We start from the raw sequence: 20,496 nt of genomic DNA, 5'->3' as shown, positions 1-20,496 counted from the left end.
CAGGATATAAAATTAACACAGAGAAATCCCTTGCATTCCTATACACTAACAATGAGAAAACAGAAAGAGAAATTAAGGAAACAATACCATTCACCATGGCAACAAAAAGAATAAAATACTTAGGAATATATCTACCTAAAGAAACAAAAGACTTATATATAGAAAACTATAAAACACTGATGAAAGAAATCAAGGAGGACACAAATAGATGGAGAAATATACCGTGTTCATGGATTGGAAGAATTAATATAGTGAAAATGAGTACACTACCCAAAGCAATCAATAGATTCAATGCAATCCCTATCAAGCTACCAATGGTATTTTTCACAGAACTAGAACAAATAATTTCACAATTTGTATGGAAATACAAAAAAACTCAAATAGCCAAAGCAATCTTGAGAAAGAAGAATGGAACTAGAGGAATCAACCTGCCTGACTTCAGGCTCTACTACAAAGCCACAGTCATCAAAACAGTATGGTACTGGCACAAAGACAGAAATATAGATCAATGGAACAAAACAGAAAGCCCAGAGATAAATCCACACACCTATGGACACCTTATCTTTGACAAAGGAAGCAAGAATATACAATGGAGAAAAGACAACTTCTTTAACAAGTGGTGCTGGGAAAACTGCACCAATGAAACTAGAACACTTTCTAACATCATACACAAAAATTATACATTGTTTTGAAGATTAACAGAGTTGACAATCTTTTAGCTAGACTGGCCAAGAAAAAAGACTAAGGATTGAGGAAAAAGACTCAAATTACTAAAATCTGAAATGAAAGAAGGGCACTGCTACTGGCCTTAAAGAATTCTTTTAAAGGATTATAAGGGAATATTGTAAACAACTGCTGCTAAGTCGCTTCAGTCGTGTCCAACTCTGTGCGACCCCAGAGACAGCAGCCCACCAGGCTCCACCGTCCCTGGGATTCTCCAGGCAAGAATACTGGAGTGGGGTGCCATTGCCTTCTCCGCATTAGTCATTAGGGAAATGCAAATCAAAACCACAATAAGATACCACTGCACTACTATCAGAAAAGCTTTAAAAAAATGAGCCAGACAAAGCAAGAGTGATGATGCAGCAACTCTCATATGTTGCTGGTGAAAAAGCAAAATGGTATCACCCCTCTGAAAATATAAAGTTAAACATACACTTACCATATGACTTGGCAATCATGCTTCCAAGTATTTACCCTGGACAAATGAAAACCTGTGATCACACAAAAGATTGTTCATAGTTTATAGCAGTTCCATTCATCCATTCATAATCACCAAAAATGAAGACAATCCAAAAGTCTTTCAACAGTGAATGGATTAGCAAACTGTGGTACATCCATTTAATTGGATACTATGCAGCAATAAATATGAATGAACTACTGACATATGCAACAACTTGGTTGAACCTTAAAGGCATTATGGTGAGTGAAAGAAGCCAATCTGAAGAGGCCACATACCATATGATTCCACCTGTATAACACTCTGGAAAAGAAGGAACTGTAAAGCAGAGAACAGTGGGTGCCAAGGGCTAGAGGTTGAGGAAAAGTTTTCATCATGAAGGAGCAGCATGGCCAGTTTTCTGGAGTGATGGAGATGTTCTGAATCCTGATTGTGATGGTGGTTATGCAAATCTATTTGTGCATTCCACCACTTAGCAATGTATCACAGAACAGTCAAATAAAAAATAATAATAAAAATAAAAAATTTTAAATAATAAAAGAAAGAAATATATGAATGTATTATATACATGTGTCTATCTATCTGTATACACACACAGCCACTGCAAGGTTTGTTTAGGACTTTGATCACCAACAATGTTTTTAAGGTAAGTAATATTTTCTTTCTGACATTTTTCAGAATTTCTGGGCTCTGGTGATAATTTAAAAAGCTGACAAACCTGTCAGTATTATTATTGTTTTAAACTCTCTACAAATCATGTACCCACTCACTGCCTACTCTGGACAAAAGGCTCTCACTACCCCAACTCTGGCGTGCCACTTGCTTCTGCGATTCTAAACTTAAAGCCCTTACACATAGAAAAACTGTTTCTGGAAGCTGGAAATAAGTGAACTAAACGGCCCTAGGGATATAAATGAGACTCTGATAGGATCTGCTATAGATGACCAAATCCTGGTTCAAACAATCAATAAGTTATATGTTATATGTATGTCCATGCATGCTCAGTCACGTCTGACTCTTTGCAACCCTATGGACTTAGCCCAGCAGGCCCTTCTGTCCATGGGGTTTCTCCAGGCAAGAATAGTAGAGTGGGTCACCATGCCTTCCTCCAGGGGATCTTCCTGATTCAGGGATCCAATCCATGTCTCTTACATTTTCTGCGTTGGCAGGTGGGTTCTTTACAACTAGTGCCACTCTTTACCACTTAGACAAACAAATAAGTCTATCCCCAATGGGGGCAATTGGGTAAATCTTAATACATTTTGAGTATTAGATAATATAAAGGAATTATTTTTATTATTGATAGTGTATTAACAATACTGCAGTTCTGTAAGAAAATGTCTCATGCTTTAGAAATGCACAGTGAAGTATTTCACAATGGAACTTTACAATGTCAGTAATTTATTTTTAAATACTTCAAAGAAAAATTTAGACCAAACAAATATGGCAAATGTTAGTAATTAGTTAAGTTCTGTGATGAATATGTAAAGACTTATCATATTCTTCTCTAAACTTTCTTAAATGCTTGAAATCTTTCATGATAAAAGGCTTTCAAAATGAAAGTGCACCAGAAAATCCCAGAAATGTTGAGTCTCTTAGTCCCTGAGCCAATGAACTCTCTTTGCAACTAGACCCCATGGTCCGATTGTGGTATATCCTGAGATGAGTTTGAATCAGAGAAAGTTTAGAGTATATCAGTGTCCCTTGGAAACGAAAATGGAAAAGCAAGTAGCATATTTTATGTAGCTCCTACCCTAAAATGTTAAAACAAAACTAGTAGGGCTAAAATGGATATTCAACTGTCCAGAAAGTTTGGTTTTCCAGAGGCCCTATATCCTGCAGAAGCCTTGGTAACTGAGGATTGCTTTCAAGGAGGACATCAATTACCTCTTTTTAAGTTAGTGTGACTTGGGTGTTAGTCACTTGCAACAGTAGAGTCTTGTTACATTCCTTGATCTGTAAGGCTAGATTGTAAAGGGCTACATAGCTTTCACTTTGTTCACTGAAATACCTGCTCTTGGAACCCTGAGTCAACATGTAAGAGGTCTGATACCCTGGGCCACTCTAACAAAGGGCTGCAGATAGGTGCTCCAATCAATGGTCCAGCTGAGCCCAGCCTTCCTGCCATCCATGCAAAGGCACCAGACATGTGACGAAGCTGTTACCCTCCAGACCAACACATCCACCAGCTGAATACCACTAAGAGATCTCCATCAGCACTGTATGGGACAGTTTTTAGAATGACCCAGCCATGTGCTTAGTCGCTCAGTCATGTCTAACTCTTTGCGACCCTTTGGACTGTAGCCTGTCAGGCTCCTCTGTCCATGGGATTTCCCAGGCAAGAATACTGGAGTAGGTTGCCATTTCCTTCTCCAGGGCATCTTCCTGACCCAGGGATCAAACTAATGACTCTGGTGTCTCCTGCATTGCAGGTAGATTCTCCACCCACTGAGTCATCAGGGAAGCCCAATAAAATAAAATAAAAGACATTGCATATTTTTTACTAGAGGCCACGGAAGAACTCCAAACTGAGATGTGCTGTGCTGTGCTTAGTCGCTCAGTCGTGTCTGACTCTTTGCCAACCATGGACTGTAGCTCACCAGGCTCTTCTGTCCATGGGGATACTCCAGGCAAGAATACTGGAGTGGGTTGCCATGCCCTCCTCCAGGAATCATCCCAACCCAGGGAGTGAATCCAGGTCTCCCGCTTTGCAGGCAGATTCTTTACCCTCTGAGCCACCAGGGAAGCCCATGCCCTGTCCAAATTCCTGACCCACAAAAACGTGAGGTAGTAAAATGATTATTGTTTTAAGTCACTACATTTGGAGGTATTTGCTATGCAGCAATAATTAACAGAAACAGGAAACCAGAAGGTGTGACCAATGTTGTGCAGTAGCAGATGCAATTTTTAATGGAGCCTGAAACTTTAAGACAAAGAAGCCACTTGACTATGTACACCAAATGCAAGACCTTGGAAAGAACGTGTACAGGTGAGGAGTCTCAAAGTTTAAGTTTTAAGCTCCATTGTGTCACAATAGATCCAGGACTGACTGCCCAGGGTCCTGCCCCAGGACAATGACCTTTAAAGGGTGTAAAGTTTTAAGAGAATAATTTTAATATGCCAGCCTTCTTGGCATGAACAAAAATGGTGAGAGGCAGAACTCCAATGTCTGGGATCTTGACACCCTTCCCTGGTCCATGGCCTCTACTAAGAGAGTCCTGTGTCCAGGTAGTGCTGACACATTCATCCTCCCAAGGCCCTGCTGCCACTCAAATGTTGACTCTACCATTTCGGTGTCCATTCCTAGAGGCCCTATAAATCCTTCCAAGTCTGTAGTTTGAATATTGAAAAAATGTTCCTCACCCTCCTACCTTGCCTCTGTTTCAGGAGCCCACATTCTGAGTATCACCTTCAATGAGTCACCCAGCCCAGACATCCGCAAATCAGCCATGAGCTCTGCTCCCAGCTAACTCCCCACATTGGATCACCAATGGAGAGTCTGGCTCCCAGCAGTGCTTCTCTTCCTGTTCCTGCTCCCACTGGCCATTTTTGGTGCTCCCATCTCTCACAGCTCCTCCTCAGAGGTGATCAGCCTCCCTCCTAACAATCTATCTAATCCAGGATCTTCCCAACACAGGTTGAATCTTCCCAGTGCAGGGATGGAACCAGGGTCTCCTGCATTACAGGTGAATTCTTTACTGTCTGAGCCACCAGGGAAGCCCTAGGCTATCCAATACAAATGCAAATCTCACCAGGCTCTGCTATCAGCGTCTACCAGTACCCACACTCTAAAAGCCAGACCCCTTAGACTGGAGTTCAAGGATCTCCATGACCTAACCTCTAACCTCTAATCACAGCCTGCCCCCAACTCCTTCCTCTCCACCTGCTCCTTTAGAGGGACACGTCATTCCTTCACTAATTTCCTTCCATGAATTGCAATGCTGCCCCTCATCAAGCTTCTTGGAACCCAGTTGCAGCCTTCCTCTGTCTCAGAAGCATCTTCAGAACCCACACTCTTCAACCTGATGACCTTTCTCTGTGGCCTCTTGCCCTGGGCAGAGTGTCTCCCATAACTCGTGACACTTTAAGAATTTATAAGCTGAATTTGTCCCAGTCACTCTATCCCTCTGAGCCATTTCCTCCTCTGTGAATTGGGACAATGTCCATACCAAAGAATCTGAGAATTACAATAACGGAAGCCTAGTGAGTAGGCATTGAGTAGTGAGTACTGACTAAGAGCTTTTTGCACCGTATCTCATTTAATTCTCACAGCAGTCAAAGTGGCATAGGCTACCACAGCCCTATTTAACTGAGAAGGAAACTAAGGTGAAGCACCGTGCCTAGCTTTCCTTTCATTGGTAGACCTCCCTGGCAGACCTCCTTGACACTGGTCAGCACATCCTCCTTGCCTGCTTAGCTGTCTCCTGACTTAACTCCCAACACAGTTTTTATTGGGCAGGGATGGCACCTGTCTTGCACTGGGTTTGGCATTCAGTAAGCACTGAGTAAATACTTGCTGACTTCAGTGATCTGTGAATGAATACACCTGGCCAAGGACAGAGCCTGGATCCCAGCTCTTGGCTCTTCCTCCCCTGCCCCATCCCAGGAGGGTCCTGTGCAGGTAATATGCTTAGTACAGGTTCTGGCACACAGCAGACACTCAGTAGCATGGAGCTGTTGCTGTTGGGCTCGAAGGGGAGATAATTTTTAAAGACTACTGTTTCAGTGGTGTCTCCCGCAAGGTAGTCCAGCCCAGGGTCGGCTCCAGCAGGCTTAGGGGAGGGTTTGGAAATAAACAGCCAGTACAGATCAAGAAGGGAACTCCTGTCCCATCTTTCCCCTCCAGGAGAAAAGAGGTTATGCTCCCATCTTTGTCCTCTTCATCAGGGGAGAGAGCACTGCCCAATTCAAGAACCTCAAGCTCTTCCCCAATGAGGATCCCAGCGACCTCGGGGCCCAGCCCCCTCCAGTCCACCGAGGAAGCTCCCTGAACCCGAGGTGCCTCCTCACCCACCCCCCGTCACTCCCACCGGTGCAACGCAGCAACCTGGCTTGAGCTTCCTGGGCTCCCAATTCCCGCTGCTCGCACAGGTCCGACCCTGAACGGGTCACTGTCTTAGTCTTCCTGACTGCTCAGTGGGCAGTGGAGTCTGGAGCGCCAATAGATGTAGGCCTTCGCCAGACGCCGACGCCGTGACTGACTGCCCTGGGTTTCCATCGGACCAGCGAGAAGGGGAACCTTGGAACCCCACTACCCCACCCCCTCTAACTTCCACCGCCTGAGAACCGTTCTGAGCTCTATGAAAGATGACGGTTCGAACCTAACGGAGGCCCCGCGGCCTCTCTGGGCGCTAGGAGCAAGTCGTTTCTCCTCTCTGGGCCGCGTGTGTACACAGGAGCACGATTTCCGCAGAGCCCCCACCGTCGGTCAGCCGACACCGCTTCAAGAGAGGAGGAGGAGGAGTAGGCCCAGTGGGAAAATGCAAGGAAAAGAGATCCAAGGTCCCCTGATGGGTGGAAAGTCTCTGAACCACTCTGGATCTCAGTTTCTTGATGATTTGCCTGTGAGGATGAACTACAATAATGACCTTGGAATCTATGAAGCTCTAGGAATTTTAGAGAGTGGTTAACACGGGCCCGTAGGCAGCCTCCCTAGGCCTGGCTTGAGGACCATCAGGAACCAAGAACTTCAGAGCACCCAGTGTAGATCCCTCCTGAAACCAGATGATCAAGGCCGATCTTAAGTTCATCTCGAGTGGGGATAAGGGCAGATGCTGAGGAGGGGGTGGCTGGAACCCAGAATGAGAGAAAATGGGAGGCTTCCGAAAACCTGGAGTGGGAAGCAGGAGAGCGTAGCCTTGAAGCACAAGCAAGTTCACACTTCTAGAAGCTCCGCTCACTTTCTCCCACCTTCCTCTCTACTTCCTAGGTAACTCTTTCCTCTTTCCTTTTCCCCCTCTCTCTCCTTTCCTTCCTTATCTTCATTGCCTGTCTCGCGCCATCTCTCTTGCCCCATCTTTCTTCTCTCGCTCCTTCTCACCGCCCCCCACTTCCAGCTCTCCCTCACCCTCCCACTTTATAACCAAACAGCCAAACCCCTTTCCAATTAAAGTGGAATTAGGCAACTCAATCAAATTAGTTCCCTATTAAAGCCCTTCTTTATTAAACCGTTTTCTTGTCCTGCTATTAAGTTTCACCGCCTGGCGGAACTCGAGTCGGCCCCAGAAGTTTACCTTGGGAAGTCGCCGGCCCAGCCTAGGGGAGGGGGCGCGCCCAGTTTCTCGGAGAGGGGGAGTCACCCAGCTGGGAGCTGGAGGGACGCGGGAGGCCGGAGGAGGGGGTCGGCCCCGGAGCCGCTAATTTCCTCTGCTCCGCTAAAGCAGGGAAGGAAAAAGGGATGCGGAGTGAGGACTGAGGTCGGGCTGGAAAGCTCGTCCTCACTGCCACTCAGATTACACTGCCTAGGGCGAAGGCAGCACTCCGACACCCCGCCACCCCCAAATAACTCCCAGGCCTCTGGCCTCTGTGGGAACACGGTCTTAGCCTTCCCGCCCCAGTCTCCTGGTTGTGCCTCGGCTGCGGTTCGTTCCAAAACCCAGCAGGGAGGCGCGCGGTGGGCGCCCAGATCTGAACAGGAGCCGGGCCGCCAGCCTCGCAGGATTCCAGGGACAGAGAGCACTGGCCAGGCGACCCCGCCGCCCGCCCGAGCGGGAGCTGGAGGGACACCAGGTCCCACGCGAGCAGCGGGCGCCACTCCTCCCGGAGGGCCGAGCGCACGCCTCTCCCAGGCGCGGCTGGAAGTCTCCTCGTCCAGCACCCCCGAAGGTCGTAGCACCCGCCAGACCTCGGCCAAGCTTCTCCCGGGCACCGCGGCTTCCGCGAGAAATTAAGATTTTTCAACCCGGCCGCCCGAGAAGCGGGACGGGATTCGGTGTTGTTTTCTTAGAAAATAACATTTATTTCTAGCTCATGTCTATGCAAAGGAAAGCACAAAGTGAGCCATTCTCTTCAGCAGCGTGTCCCGCTGCCGGCCTTTCGGCCGAGGTGTTTGGCGAGTGCGGGGAGGCGGGGGATGGGCTCCAGCGGGCGGCTCTGGCTCAGTCACACGTCACTCCATTCCTGCTTTCGTGCGCACCTTGACCGCTCTTCAGGGAGAGACCGGCCGCAGGCAAGAGGGGCGGGTGGGCAGGATTCGTCTCGAGTTTACAATATATTTCATCTATAAAACCTGATAAGTACAAAGCGCGCATAGTCTAATTTTTTCCTTCTTGTCCTTTTTTTTTTTGCTTGTTTTTGAATATTTTTCACGTTAATACCGAGGTCACCTACAGATTACAATTAATAACTTAGAATTCCATTTTATAACATTATACACTGGCTTGTATATATATGTATAGTTTATATATAGATTTATACATATATAAAAACTCACACTGCACCAAGGAAACCCATGCTTATCGGCATAAGCAACAAAGAGAGCGACAAATACCGCAACGAGGAAAGTGCACCTTAGAACTTGTTTCCTTTTTTTTTTTAAACAATTGATATCGATATATATGTGTGTCCCAAAGACTCGACTCAGTGCCAAGAGATTTATACATCCTAAATTTATATTTGTTAGAGAGAATATTTAAACTTTTTTAAGGAAAGGGAGACACAGAAGACAGACTATCCTGCCATCCATTTACGAGCGCGGGCAGGTGGGACGAGCATAGAGACAGGAGAAGCAGGAGATGGCGCGGCGGCTGCAGCCTCTGAATTCTCAAGAATTCCTGGCCTTTTGAAAGGCTGGGGAGCCTTGATGAGGGGGTCGGGGTCGAGGATCTGGGTGGCGCATCCCCTCCGAGAACATCTGCACCCGAAGCTGCTCCTCTCTGCTCGGCTCTCCCCACCCACTGTCCAAAACAAAACTGAAAACCACCATGGAGCGAGAGGACCCCAGCCGGGGCGCAGAGAGCGCAGCAGGCGAGGACTGGCCGGCGGCCCGCGGGGACAAAGCTGGGGTCCCTGTTTGGCGGCCGACAGGCTCGGGGCCGCTCGCCCTACTGCTTCTCAGGGGCGCCGTTGACCATGGGCCCGTACAGGCCGCCGCCGTAGGTTGGCTCCTTGTGCACAGCAGCGGCGGCCGACCGGTCGCGCATGAGATCGCTGAAGGCGTAGTCCATGGGTGGGCGGAAGCCGAGGGTGGGCACCAGGCCAGCGGTGGAATAGGGAGCCATGAAGGCCAGGCCGCGGCTGTGCGCCGCCGCCGCCGAGTAGGCCAGGCGCAGGGGGCTGAGGCCGAGCGGAGCGCCCAGCGGGTAGGCGCCGGCGTCGGCGCCGAAGTGACTGGCGTTGGGCTGCAGTGGCGAGAAGGCCGAGCGGCTGCTCAGCGAACCCAGAGCCCCGGGCGCCATGGCGCCGGCCAGCAAAGGTCTGTGGTGCGGAGGTGCGGCGGGGCCCGCCTGCAGCGGAGCGGGGAGCCCCGGGCCGCCGGCGGCCGCGGCGTCCACGCGGCCTGGCCACGCGTCTTCCGCGGCGCCTACAGCCCCCACTGCGGCCTTGTCTGGGGGCACGGTGGGGCCGAGGCCGGCCGCCAGGCCCCCGCGGTGGTGGTTGAGCACCTGCTCGATGGCCTGCACCACGTCGCCGCCGCAGCCCTGCAACACCAGCTCCAGGACGCCCCGCCTGTGGCCCGGGAAGACGCGTGTCAAGATGTCCAGCGGCGTCCGCTGCCGTGGACCCGGGCCCCCGCCCAACCCTGGCGCGGGCGAGGCCTCCGCCTCTTCTTTGTCGGCCTCGGAACCGGATTCTGAACCCAAAGGGCTGGCGGATCCCGGGCTGTCCTCCTCGCCGCCACCTCCGGGGCCAGCACTGCCTGGGCAGCTGCCGCCTGCCTCCTTGGAGGCCCGGGCCAGGGGTGACCCCGAAAAGGACTCGCCTTCGCCGTTCTCCGAGCCAGAGCCCGGCCGCACCTCTGGGGACGATGTCCCAGGACCCGAGTCCGCACCGTCGGGTGATAAGGGCTTTCCCGGCTGCGGCTGCGGGCTGACTGGGCGGCCTGCCTGAAGCAGCGTCTTGGGGAACAAGTCAAACTTCTGTAACTTGGCCTCTAGGAGGGGAGAAAGGGGTATGTAAGGAGGGGTTAGCACGGAAATGACCGCACCCTGTGGCACCTGAGCCCTTCGGATCCCAGCTTCCTTTTCCTCTGAGTCCCACAACCCTCATTCACCGGGCTCCAAAGCCCGTCTTTTTGCTCCAGCATTCCTTCCCCTCTGAACTCCTATAGCCCTAGCTCTCTTTCCAGGCTGTCAGAGCACATTCTTTCTGTACCCAGAACTCCAACCACTTATGCCCTGTAAACTCAATGTCCAGTGACCCTCTTCCTACGACTGTGCCTAACATCTTCACTCTTCCTAGTCTTGCTCTGCTCTGGAGAAGTGGCCTGACCCAGAGTTCAAAAAGCAGCCAACACGACTCGCACCTGTACTACCACGCTGTATAGAAGGCCTCACTCTATCCCTGTGATTCCAAGAGCCAACCCAGCCCCGGTGCTCTCTGGCCCTGGGCAGCACAGCCTGTAAGGGAAGGTACCTTGGGCGTTTATAAGATCTCAAGCCTCTCTAAAGGCAAAAGTAGGGCCTCTGTTTCTAATCCATCCTTTCCAAAATCAAGAGCTAAGAAGTTCTTCCCTCCCAAGCTGGAAGCTGAGACCCCCCCTCCCCCCCTCCCTGGCCTAATTCCCAGCCCTACCAAAACAGCCTGAGTCTCAAAAAGAGTAGGGCTGGACAGCGGGTAGAGGGGGAGGAGGAAAGGGGATTGAGAGAAGGGAGAGAGCGCATACTCTGAGAAAAGGGAGACGAGTGGGGAAAGAAGCTGGAAAAAAGGAGCAGGGTGGTTGATCAGGGAACACTGGAAACAGAAGAAAACGAATCTCGCCCGGGGGACTGAGGGGTGGAAACGGAATTCGGTGTCTTCAATACCTAGAGAAAAGGAAGCGGGGCGGGGGAGGAGATTTGGAGACAGTGGAATTTCTGAAGAGAGTTGGGAAGGAGAGGGGCAAGGGCGGGGGTGGGGGAGGTTGGGGGTGGGGTGGGTAATCTGCGGCGTGTGGAGAAGCGCAGAAAGAAGGAAAATATAAGACGTGTGGGTTTTCGCGCTGGGGAGATGACCCAGTGAACTAACCAAGGAAGCTGGGACATCCCTGCGTTTGGGTAGAGACGATAAGATTAAAACTACTTTGGGGCCTGCGGTGGGAGAAAGGGATAAAGTGCAAATGCTTCAGAAAGGGGAGAAAGGAGAGTTTTGTGTGTTTATGCGCCAAATTAGGAGCTGGATTAGCGGCCAACTCCAGCAGTTGAGGCATTTGGAGAACGGGGTTCTACTCTTTCAGTACCGAGATTAAGCCCCTAAGGCCTCGCACCCCTGGACCCATCCCTGCTCCCCTCTCCTCACCTGAGCTCCCCGCGCCCGCGGCGCTGCCCCCGGTCCCCGCCGGCGCTCCTGCTCCCGGCCCCCCGCCGTCGGCTGCACACACAGAGCCAAAGACCTCGTAGGCCGGTCGCGGCGGGATGATGCCATTGGCGGCGGCCAGCGCCAGGCCCTCGGCAGTGCCGTAGAGCAGCTGTAACTCGCGCGCCTCGTTCTCTTCCTGCGCCTGTTGCCTGCGCAGCGCCACCTGCGCCGCCATGACGCGCTGGCGCTCGGCGATGAGCGTGCACTTGGCGCACAGGCAGTCCTTCCAGCGGCAGTAGCGCTTGTGGCCCTTGAGCGCAGACACCACGCCGTGGTTGCGGCAGCGCGCGCACTTGGGCGTCCGCGGGTACTTCTCCGCAGCCCGCAACAGCAGCGGCGGCGCCCGTAGCAAGCCGCCCGCTACGCTCACCGGTAGCGAAGCGGCCGCCGCCGCCGCCGCTGCCACGGACGCCACCGAAGCCACGGGCGGCCCCGTCGCTGCCGCCGCCGCCGTCGCTGCGCCGGGTACGCTGGGCAGCTCGGAGCGCAGCTCCATGGCAGGACCTGGCGTGGAAGACCGTGGGAAGAGAGGAGAAACTTGGGTGAGGAGAGCATGGTGCACTAAGCTAAAGCGCACCCTTGAGGAATCCAGGTTTAGAGAGGGGCCTTCCGGCAGCGGACAGTTTGGCTAGCAGCTACCAAATTGCTGGGAGGAGTTGCTTTGGAGCTTCCTTGTAAATGCCCAGCTCCTTCACCCCACTCCCATCAGAGTTCTTCTTATAACTCATTTATCCACTGTGTGTAGGTTTCATTTGAATTAGTGGTTCCGCTGGGGAAAAAAGTGTGAAAGTCACTGGTTCAGATGAATGTAACGTGGGTTCTTTTTTAAAAAATACCCCCAAACTTGAGCATAACTGAGGTTAGTCGGGTAGAGAAGAATGTTTGATGGGACATGGGTTAGAGAGGAAAATTTGACCCAACAATTAGACTGATACCAAGACCAAAACAGGAAAATCCAGGGCGAAACATTCGGTTTTGTAGAAGGGTGACGAGGAGGGAAGTACAAACGCATGGAGATCAGCTGGTGGGACTGGAACAGTTTTCGCTGGTGAGAAGTGAATGAGAGAAAAAAATCAAGAATAGAAAAAAAAAAAAAGCTCTAGGAAGTGGAATGAAGGCGAGGAAACAAACTCAGGGGCAAAGTTAGGCCCAGGGGCCCAGGCACCCGTGGGAATGTGGGGGCTCCAAATTCCAAGGTACGAGCCTCCAGAGAGTAAGAGAAAATGGTTGTGGAGCTGAGTTTAGGAGGCCTGGGGATGAGGATTAAAGAAAAAATTCAGAGCAATAAACTTCTTTTCAATAGGCAAACCCACCCCGAAGATTAGCATGAGAGGCGAGAAAAACAGCGAGAGGCAGGTGATATTGGGGTCTGGGACCGAGGGTCCACGCGGGAGAGAGGTGTGTGCGTGAAAAAAAGAACCCTCAGGCATAGGCTGGGCTGGGGATCGAGTAAAAACTACAAGTTTTTAGCCTTGTAGTCTGAAGTAGTCGGGGAGGAAAAAGTATCTTGCAGAAGTTAGGCATTGCAGAAGAGAGAGCCTTTTCGCTGAGCCACTCACCCAGCCTTCCCCTCCCCTCCTGGTTTAGGGATCCAGTCGTCAGACACGCCCTCCCCATCCTGGGGCCCCGCGGGACCCCACTCGGGAGCAGATTTCCCAAGTTCTGGTCTCGGAGTTGGGCTCGTGGGACTTGAACGGCCCAAGCTGGCGGGACCGAGGCGTTGGGAGTCGCCTCTGGAACTGGGTCTCGGAGAACACAGGAGTCCCCCCTGTGCCTTGGCCTCTGAAGGCCCAAGAAGGCCCAACTCTAAGCTTCCGCCGCGGCCTCCTCTGGGTCCCGGGTTCCCGGCCTGAGCCCGGGACCGGATCCTGGTGTCTCCGCGCAAGAATTCTGGACCCCGTTCCAGTGAGCGCTGCCTCTTCCCTCAGGCCCCTCGAGCCGCGCAGTCCCTAAAGCCAGAGTGGCCCGGGCTTCGTCAACAGGGGCGGAAGGCCGGGCCGCGTCCCTCCGCCCTCCCTGAGGCCCTCAACTACCTGCCTTGGGCTCGGGGATCCTCCTCCGCGGGCGCTGCGCGCGCCTCCCAGCTTCTCCCGCGACGCTGGCGCTCTCGGCCTCGTCCCCTTGCCCCCGGCCCCTGATCTGACCACGTCACCCTCCTTCAGTCACCATGTCCGAACTTCCGGACCCCCTCTGAACGCTGCGCAGTCCAACCCTTCCGTCAGAAATCGGAGCCGGGGGACCGTTTAGGGATCGACTGGCTGGAACCCGCGACCCGGCCCTCACCGCGTCCCTTCGCGGAGCGCGCCGGTCGCTGCGCACAGCCGGGCCCCAGTTGCCCGGCGCTGCCAGACCCTCAATGAGCCGCTCGCCCGCTCTATTGTTGCTCCTTAGGGCTCCATTAGACAGAATTGGACAACAATGTGGCGCCTGCCATTGGCCAGGGGAGGCAGACGGCGCTCTGATTGGCCGGGCCCGCGTCCGGGGAGCCCCGCATTCTACAGTGTCCGAAAGATTCGAAACTCCAAAAGCTTCTCTGAGCGCCTCGGGGAGGGGAGGGGAGGGAGCGCGCCAGGGAAGGAGTGGAAAAAAGTGGGCAAGGAGGAGCGTTGAAAATACCGTGACAAGTAGTTTCCGTGTGCCCAAGAGCGTGTGAATTGCGCCTAATTACCGTGTCCAGTGCGCCTCTACGTAGACGTGTGTAACCCTTCGGTTTCTGGGGCGCGGGCTCCGCTGCGCCGCTCTCACTGGCTAGGGGCGCTTGGCAAGGCCGACATTCCCAAGTAGCCCTGGCGGCCGGGGGCGGGATGGGGGCAGGTGACAATTCAATTACCGCGGCCGGGGTGGGGGTGCAGTGGGAGCGCGGGGGTGGAGAAGGGAGGGTGCTCATGGCATAAATGCCAGAACGATTTTTCCTGCCTCTATGCCGCTCTGTTTCGGCTCGCTCCCAAGTCCAACGCGTTTGGGGTAGTTGAGACAATTTTTTCCCCCCTTTTGCCGCCTTTAAAACGCAGGTCCTTTATTTTAAAAGTCCTGATACGATGGGCATCACGGAGGGTAAGTGTGCCTTGACGATTTTCGTTTTTAGAAACGAGCCAGGAGAGGAGAAATGAGATTGCACTTCCTCGTCGGCGACCGCCTGGGCAGTGCGCTCTGCGCCTTTCCCCTCCCAGCCCCCCTACCTCGTCCTTCTGCCCCATCTTGCGCTTTCTTTTCCTCACTTTTGCAGCATCCAGATACCTTTTCCGTGGTGGTAGGGGGGTATTTTCGTCCTTGTTTTAAGTTAACAAACAGTTTTATTTTCTTTTTTAAACGAAAGTAAAAAGTGGCCTCTCCGACTCCCCAGATCCCCTTGGACGCAGGACGCACATCAGTCTGTCTGTCCTTCCGGTCTGGAGACAAGGTCGCCGCGGGCCCCCAAGAGTAGTTTTAACTTTGGTTACACTCTCCCGTCCTGACGTCACGGCTCTGAGGAACAGCTCGGTGCGCTGAGGTAACAGGTTTCGGATTTTGTTTCCCTTTTGAATGGCAACATCTGGAATTAATGCCGCTGTGCTCGGGAGGCATCGCTTCGGGGTTTTCTAGCTCTAACTCTCTTTCCCTTTTCTTTTTGTCTTTTCCTCGTTCTAATGTTCTCTCATTCTTTTTCTTTTCTCTTTACTCCGAAAGTAAAGAAAATTCATTTAATTCATGAGAAAAGAAAAATGAATTTCCTGTCGTTCTCTCTCCACTCCCAACGAAGCGTTTCCGCGTTGCTTTTTCGAACTTCCAGGGCCCCCAGGCTCTGGCCCGCAGTCCTGGGCGCGGAGATTCGGCCGGGGCCTCCGGACGCAGCCCTTCCCACCTGGAAGGTCAAGTGCTGCCAGCGCAGCCCCCTTTGAGCCGGGGGCTGGGCAACTGGGGTGGGAAGGCTAGACGAGCGGGGTTCCCACTGCATCCTGCAGAACATCGCTCAAGTTCCTCCGCGAAGCCAAGCCGGGGACCCCGGCAGGGGAGGGGCTGGTGCGCGGAAGCGCCTGGCACGTAAGGGGAGATTGCTTCCAGAAAGTTGACCAGGCCCATGCGCGACATGCTCAGACCTTGACGGTCTTCGATAATGATAGAAACCGGGCTGTTCGCCCCTAGCAAATTCCACTCACTGGAGCCCGAGAGAGAACGGCATCAGCCCCCATTGCGTCTCCCGCTCTGGGTGAGGGTAAGGGAGTGAGTCTGGGATAACAAGTCCTGCAGGGGCGTAGGACCCAGACCCCCACCTTCCAGCACCTTGAGGTTATGAGCTTAAGGAAATCTATGCGTTAACTGCACCCTAGCAGGGCGAGGGGGGTGGGTGGCTGGAGGAGAGAGAAAATCTGGCGCCGGGGGCCAGGCGCCTTCCAGAGCTCCCTTGGATAAAGTTTTCGAGTCATTTTAAACCCCAAACGAAAAGAAGTATAGACGTTCGCCTAGTTTGGGAGGCGGAGGCGGGGGTGGGCGTTGAGGCCAGGCCGCTGTGAGATTCCCCCACTCCTGTCTCAGTGATCCTTCGGCAGCCAAGGGTCAAGCCACAGGGTTTGGGGTCCCCGTGTTTTATCCCGCTGGTGTAGAAGGAATCTTATTTCCTTAAGATGGGGAGAGAACACAGCCTGGACCCCTGCTCAACCAGAGGGAACCTGCCCATCCCTAGAGTCTGGCCTCTTTCCTCGCATTCACAACCCAACAGGTCCAGGACCACAACCTTTTCTTCTGAGGTTCTGATGTCCCCCTTGCTCATGTGAGTGCATGTGTCATGGAAGGAGTCAGAGTAACCGTCCTCCGACGAGGTGGCTGTTCTCACACCTCCATAGGCCACTTTGGGCTAGTCCTGATTTGAGCTGTGCTCTCAGAGGGGAGCAGACCGGAAGGGGGTCATTGGACCTGGCCGTCAAGGGTGGGGAAAGCATGCCCAGATTGAGGCATTAGGGGCTATGCCCCTAACACACGCTGGAGTGTGGCTTCACAGCTGGACACACAATCTGCACGTGTGACCTCATTCTGCACAAGTCTTGGACACACTCTCACACCTGAACACCTCAGGTGGTGGTGGTGGTTTAGTTACTTAGTCTATCCAACTCTTGTGACCCCATGGAATGTAGCTCATCAGGCTCTTCTGTCCATGGGATTTCCCAGGAAAGATGACTGGAGTGGATTGCCATTTCCTTCTCCAGGGGATCTAAACGCATCTCTGACGCTGCTCTCCCACCCCAGAGGACCCCTTCCGAAAGTTTGATGGACTTCACAGCGCTCTCATAAGCATGTTCTCATTCTGAGACATCCACTCGCTGTGTGACCTCTCACCCAGAGGTCCACAGACTCCCACCCAGGTGACTGAACACCTAGACCAGAGCATACGCGCTTGTGCCTGGCTCGTTCACGGACCTAACCCTACTACAGGGCCCTGCGGGCCGCCGGACCCTGGGCAGAGAAAGTCAGACCTCAGGGAAAAATGAGATGCGGAGAGCAGAAAGCCCGTCTTCACACAATCGCACACATACACACTCGCTCACGCATGTCCTCTTAGCTCAAACTCATTTGCACACACAGTTCTGCTGTGCCAAGGTGTGGGGGCCCCGGGTGAGCGCTCCGAGCAACGAAAATCTACCGCTTGCACGTCTGAGACTGGCCCCCAACCTTTGCCCCCGCCCAGGCAGCGTTGGGGTATAAAGAGATGCTCCTGGTGGGGGCCCAGGGAGAGGCCAGGGGTGGGGGCTGTAAGAGGACGCGGTGGCGCTGAGTAGGAGCCGGGCCGGGACGCCTATGGGGGGACCCGGGAGGCATTGACTTTTGCGCTGTTTGCCCTCGGCCGCGGAGCGAGCAGACGCCATCTGTTTGCCGGCTGCGGCGCGTCCCGTTTAATTACCCTCCCGGCAGCCTAATAGAGATGATATTAAACTAAATCTTTCTGACATTAAAAGTAATTATCCCCAAATCAGTGGCTTCGGGACGGAATCGCCCCTCCCGTCCCTGCCCCTCAGATTCCGTTAGTTTGGCTGAAACTCCTAACCGGGAAGGGGGCGCGGGGAAAAGAGGGAAGGTGCCTTTGGGAAAAAGGAGTCTACGCGGGCCGCACCAAGCACGCTGTTCCCTGCACAACTACAGACGCTCTTGTGCATACGACCTGCGCATGGATACACGCACACCTGTACACGCACAGGCACACAACAACAACATCTTTCTCCAGATCAACTCGCGAGCTACGTTCATTAAAATTGTCTGCCGCGTGCATCCCCAGATGGACAGGGAGAAGCGCAGCCCAGTTTGCAGTCCTGGTCCCCAGCCCCTAAAATGGTCTTTTTGCGTGGTCGAGGTCTCGGATCTGGCCTAGGCCAGGACCAAAGACCCAGATACAGGTTTGCAGCCACAAAGACCCTCTGCCATCGTGGCGCTTGACTTCTCAGGCGCTTGTCCTGTGAGGGCCCTGCGCCTCATGCTTCCTTCACATGCGTTCGTAAGTCACACCACCCTCTTCCTCTGAGAGGCAAGTGCTGTTATCCCACTTGACAGGTTAGAAGACAGACTCAGAGAGGTGAGGTGACTTGTCCCACATCTTACAACTAGTACGGGACACAACAGAATTCGAACTCAGGTTACCAGGGAAGCCAGAGTCCAGGTTCTGCCGGATTCCAGGCGCGGGCTCTCGCTGGGCACGGTGGGTTTCTGGGCCTGAGGCCCCTCTCGGAACCCTTACCCTGGCGCCCGCAGGACCGGCTTCTTCCCGGACTCTCAACTCCCCCAGGGAAAGAGTGAATCGGGGGCCTAGCTGCAGGCGGAGGGAGCGAGGGCATCCACGCGGAGAGCGCGGTCGGAACCCCAAGGCAGAGCCCCAGCCGCAGCCCGCCTCTGGTTCAAGCCCTTGCCTCTGCAGGTCGCGCCCAGGAGGGGCGGTCGCCCCTTGCCACCTGGCTTCCTATCTCCACATCCTTCTGGTTGAGCGCATCTGAGCCTGGGACAATCGCGCAGAGAGTGATGTTCATCACCCTCCTACTTGCTTCTAGTTTTGAGTGCCTACTGTGTATCGCTACTCTGCTAAACGCTTGGTGTGTGCTGTCTTGCTTGTTCCGCAGTCCTTGGGGGAGGTGTGACGTGCCGCCTTTCCGGATGTCTGCCGAGGTTCCAAGGTTCAGCGACGTGACTTGCCCGGGGTTGCAGTGCTGCTGAGTCCAGAGGAAGACCGGCACCCAGATCCGACTCCCATTCCCAGGCGTTTTTCTTCTCACCTTCAGTTCTGGGCTGGTAGGGTCAGACCTAAGGGCTTTCAGTCGATTCCATTCTATTCAACTCGCTGGTTATTCACGGAAACGTGAACGTTGGTCATTCATTCATTTCATTAATATCGAGCACCTGGTATGTGCCTGGCCCTGAGGACTGGAGATAAGTCAACCGCCGTGGGCCCTTAAAGAGTTCATTGGCCAGCTGTGGACCCAGTCACCTAACAATGACCTCACAGGGAGTACAGGGCTGAGGTGTGAGTGGGCAAAGAAGGGTCAAAGGAACTTTCTGAAGAAAGGGACCCCTGATGCAAGACTTTAGGTTTCCCAAATGGAAACATTACTGTCTGTTCTGATAAGTAAAACATTTTCGACATTTCAGCAAAGTGTATCTGGAATATTTCTGTGTGCCTACATTTACAAAAATATACTTCTTGTTACTTTTTAAAATTTGCAAATATGATAAGCACTTTTCATATCAATCAATATATCTACATAATCTTTTAAAGAATTGCTTAATATTTCATTGTATAAATGTAACCTAATTTATTTAGCCAATTCCCTTTTAATAGGTATTTAAGTTTGTTTCCAATATTTGCTATAATAAAAAAAATACAACGAACATTCTTTGTGAATTTGCCTAATTATTTTCTTAGGATAAATTCCTAGAAATAAGATTGATTAGTCAGAGGGCCAGAGGCTTTTTTCAGTTTTTGATTGCTACCTGTCAGCACTCAGGAGAAGTTGTATCAGTGGACACACTCAACAGCAGTGCATTTTGCTGATCTTTTTAATCTTCGCCAGTTCAAGCAGGAAAAAGCGATCTTATTGTCACCGTAATTGGCATTTCCTTAGTTTTCCCCATATGTGTTGGTCACTCATGTTTAAAAAATATCTGCTTATATCTTTACTTATTTTTCTAACAGCTTCTCTTTTCCTTAATTTGTAATTGCTTTATATAGTAAAATCAGCAGTATCCTCTTATCTGGACCATATGCTGCATTCTCCATTTTTGTTGATCCTATATTGCTATTGTTATACCAAAACTAACATTTTTCATGTAGTCACATCTGTCATTTTTTCTTTATTCTATTTATAGATCATACTTAACAAGAGTTTTTCAAATCCAACTATCCAAAAGCATTTATTTATATTTTATATTAGCACTATGAAATTTACATTTATTTACATTTTTGAAATTATTTGAAAATTAATAATGTGTGGAATGTGTGAAGTAAGTTTGTGGTTTAATTCCACCCCCCTCTGCCACCCCCCCCCGCGATGATTAGTCAGTTATGATAGCCCCGTTTAATGATTCACCATGTCCCCACTAACCAGATGCCATGCTCTGCCTTCTCAGGGGAACTCAGGGCCCCTCTGTGCTTTCTCATCTAGGGAGCTATTTCCTTTTGCCCTAGTCTCACCTTTTTAATTATTGTAGTCCTGTAATGCTTGAAAGAGCAAGACACCTTCTCATTCTTGATTCTTCCCTCCCTCCCCAAATTCTCATAGTTATTTTGGAAAGACAGTCTTCTAAATAAATATTTTAGAATTTTAAGGCTACTTCCAAAAAGAAAGTGAAAAATTTTAAACCCTTTGGAA

General features: G+C 51.9%; 1 protein-coding gene and 2 long non-coding RNA genes across 7 annotated transcripts; 2 read left to right on the top strand and 1 right to left on the bottom strand.

Annotated features, from left to right (window-relative positions):
* The first annotated feature begins 3,612 nt into the window (after window positions 1–3,612).
* Window positions 3,613–7,347, top strand: LOC145504517 (uncharacterized). The gene is made up of 3 exons (XR_014052263.1): window positions 3,613–4,169; window positions 4,568–4,764; window positions 6,027–7,347. It is a non-coding gene; the product is annotated as an uncharacterized LOC145504517 (long non-coding RNA).
* Window positions 7,348–8,772: 1,425 nt separating this feature from the next.
* DMRTA2 (DMRT like family A2) lies at window positions 8,773–14,099 on the bottom strand. Of its 5 annotated transcripts, none has more exons than XM_081485556.1 (4): window positions 13,708–14,050; window positions 13,234–13,623; window positions 11,615–12,178; window positions 8,773–10,271 (listed from the first exon to the last, which is right to left on the bottom strand). In XM_081485556.1, exons 2-4 carry the CDS (start codon window positions 13,289–13,291, stop codon window positions 9,223–9,225), a joined length of 1,671 nt encoding a protein of 556 aa, XP_081341682.1. In that variant the 5' UTR covers window positions 13,292–13,623; window positions 13,708–14,050; the 3' UTR covers window positions 8,773–9,222. The 5 variants fall into 5 exon arrangements, with proteins under 5 accessions (XP_081341682.1, XP_081341686.1, XP_081341681.1 ...); XM_081485560.1 differs by having other exon boundaries at window positions 11,615–12,443; window positions 13,712–14,037; XM_081485555.1 differs by having other exon boundaries at window positions 13,712–14,027.
* LOC145504516 (uncharacterized) lies at window positions 11,815–19,516 on the top strand. The gene is made up of 3 exons (XR_014052262.1): window positions 11,815–12,216; window positions 15,018–15,164; window positions 18,751–19,516. It is a non-coding gene; the product is annotated as an uncharacterized LOC145504516 (long non-coding RNA).
* Window positions 19,517–20,496: the final 980 nt, after the last annotated feature.

The sequence above is a fragment of the Giraffa tippelskirchi genome, chromosome 5 (genome assembly GCF_054371585.1).
Source record: "Giraffa tippelskirchi isolate mGirTip1 chromosome 5, T2T-mGirTip1v1.2.pri, whole genome shotgun sequence".
NCBI lineage: Eukaryota > Metazoa > Chordata > Mammalia > Artiodactyla > Giraffidae > Giraffa > Giraffa tippelskirchi.
Note: the sequence above shows the minus strand (reverse complement) of the source record. Positions and strands in the feature narration are given on the sequence as shown.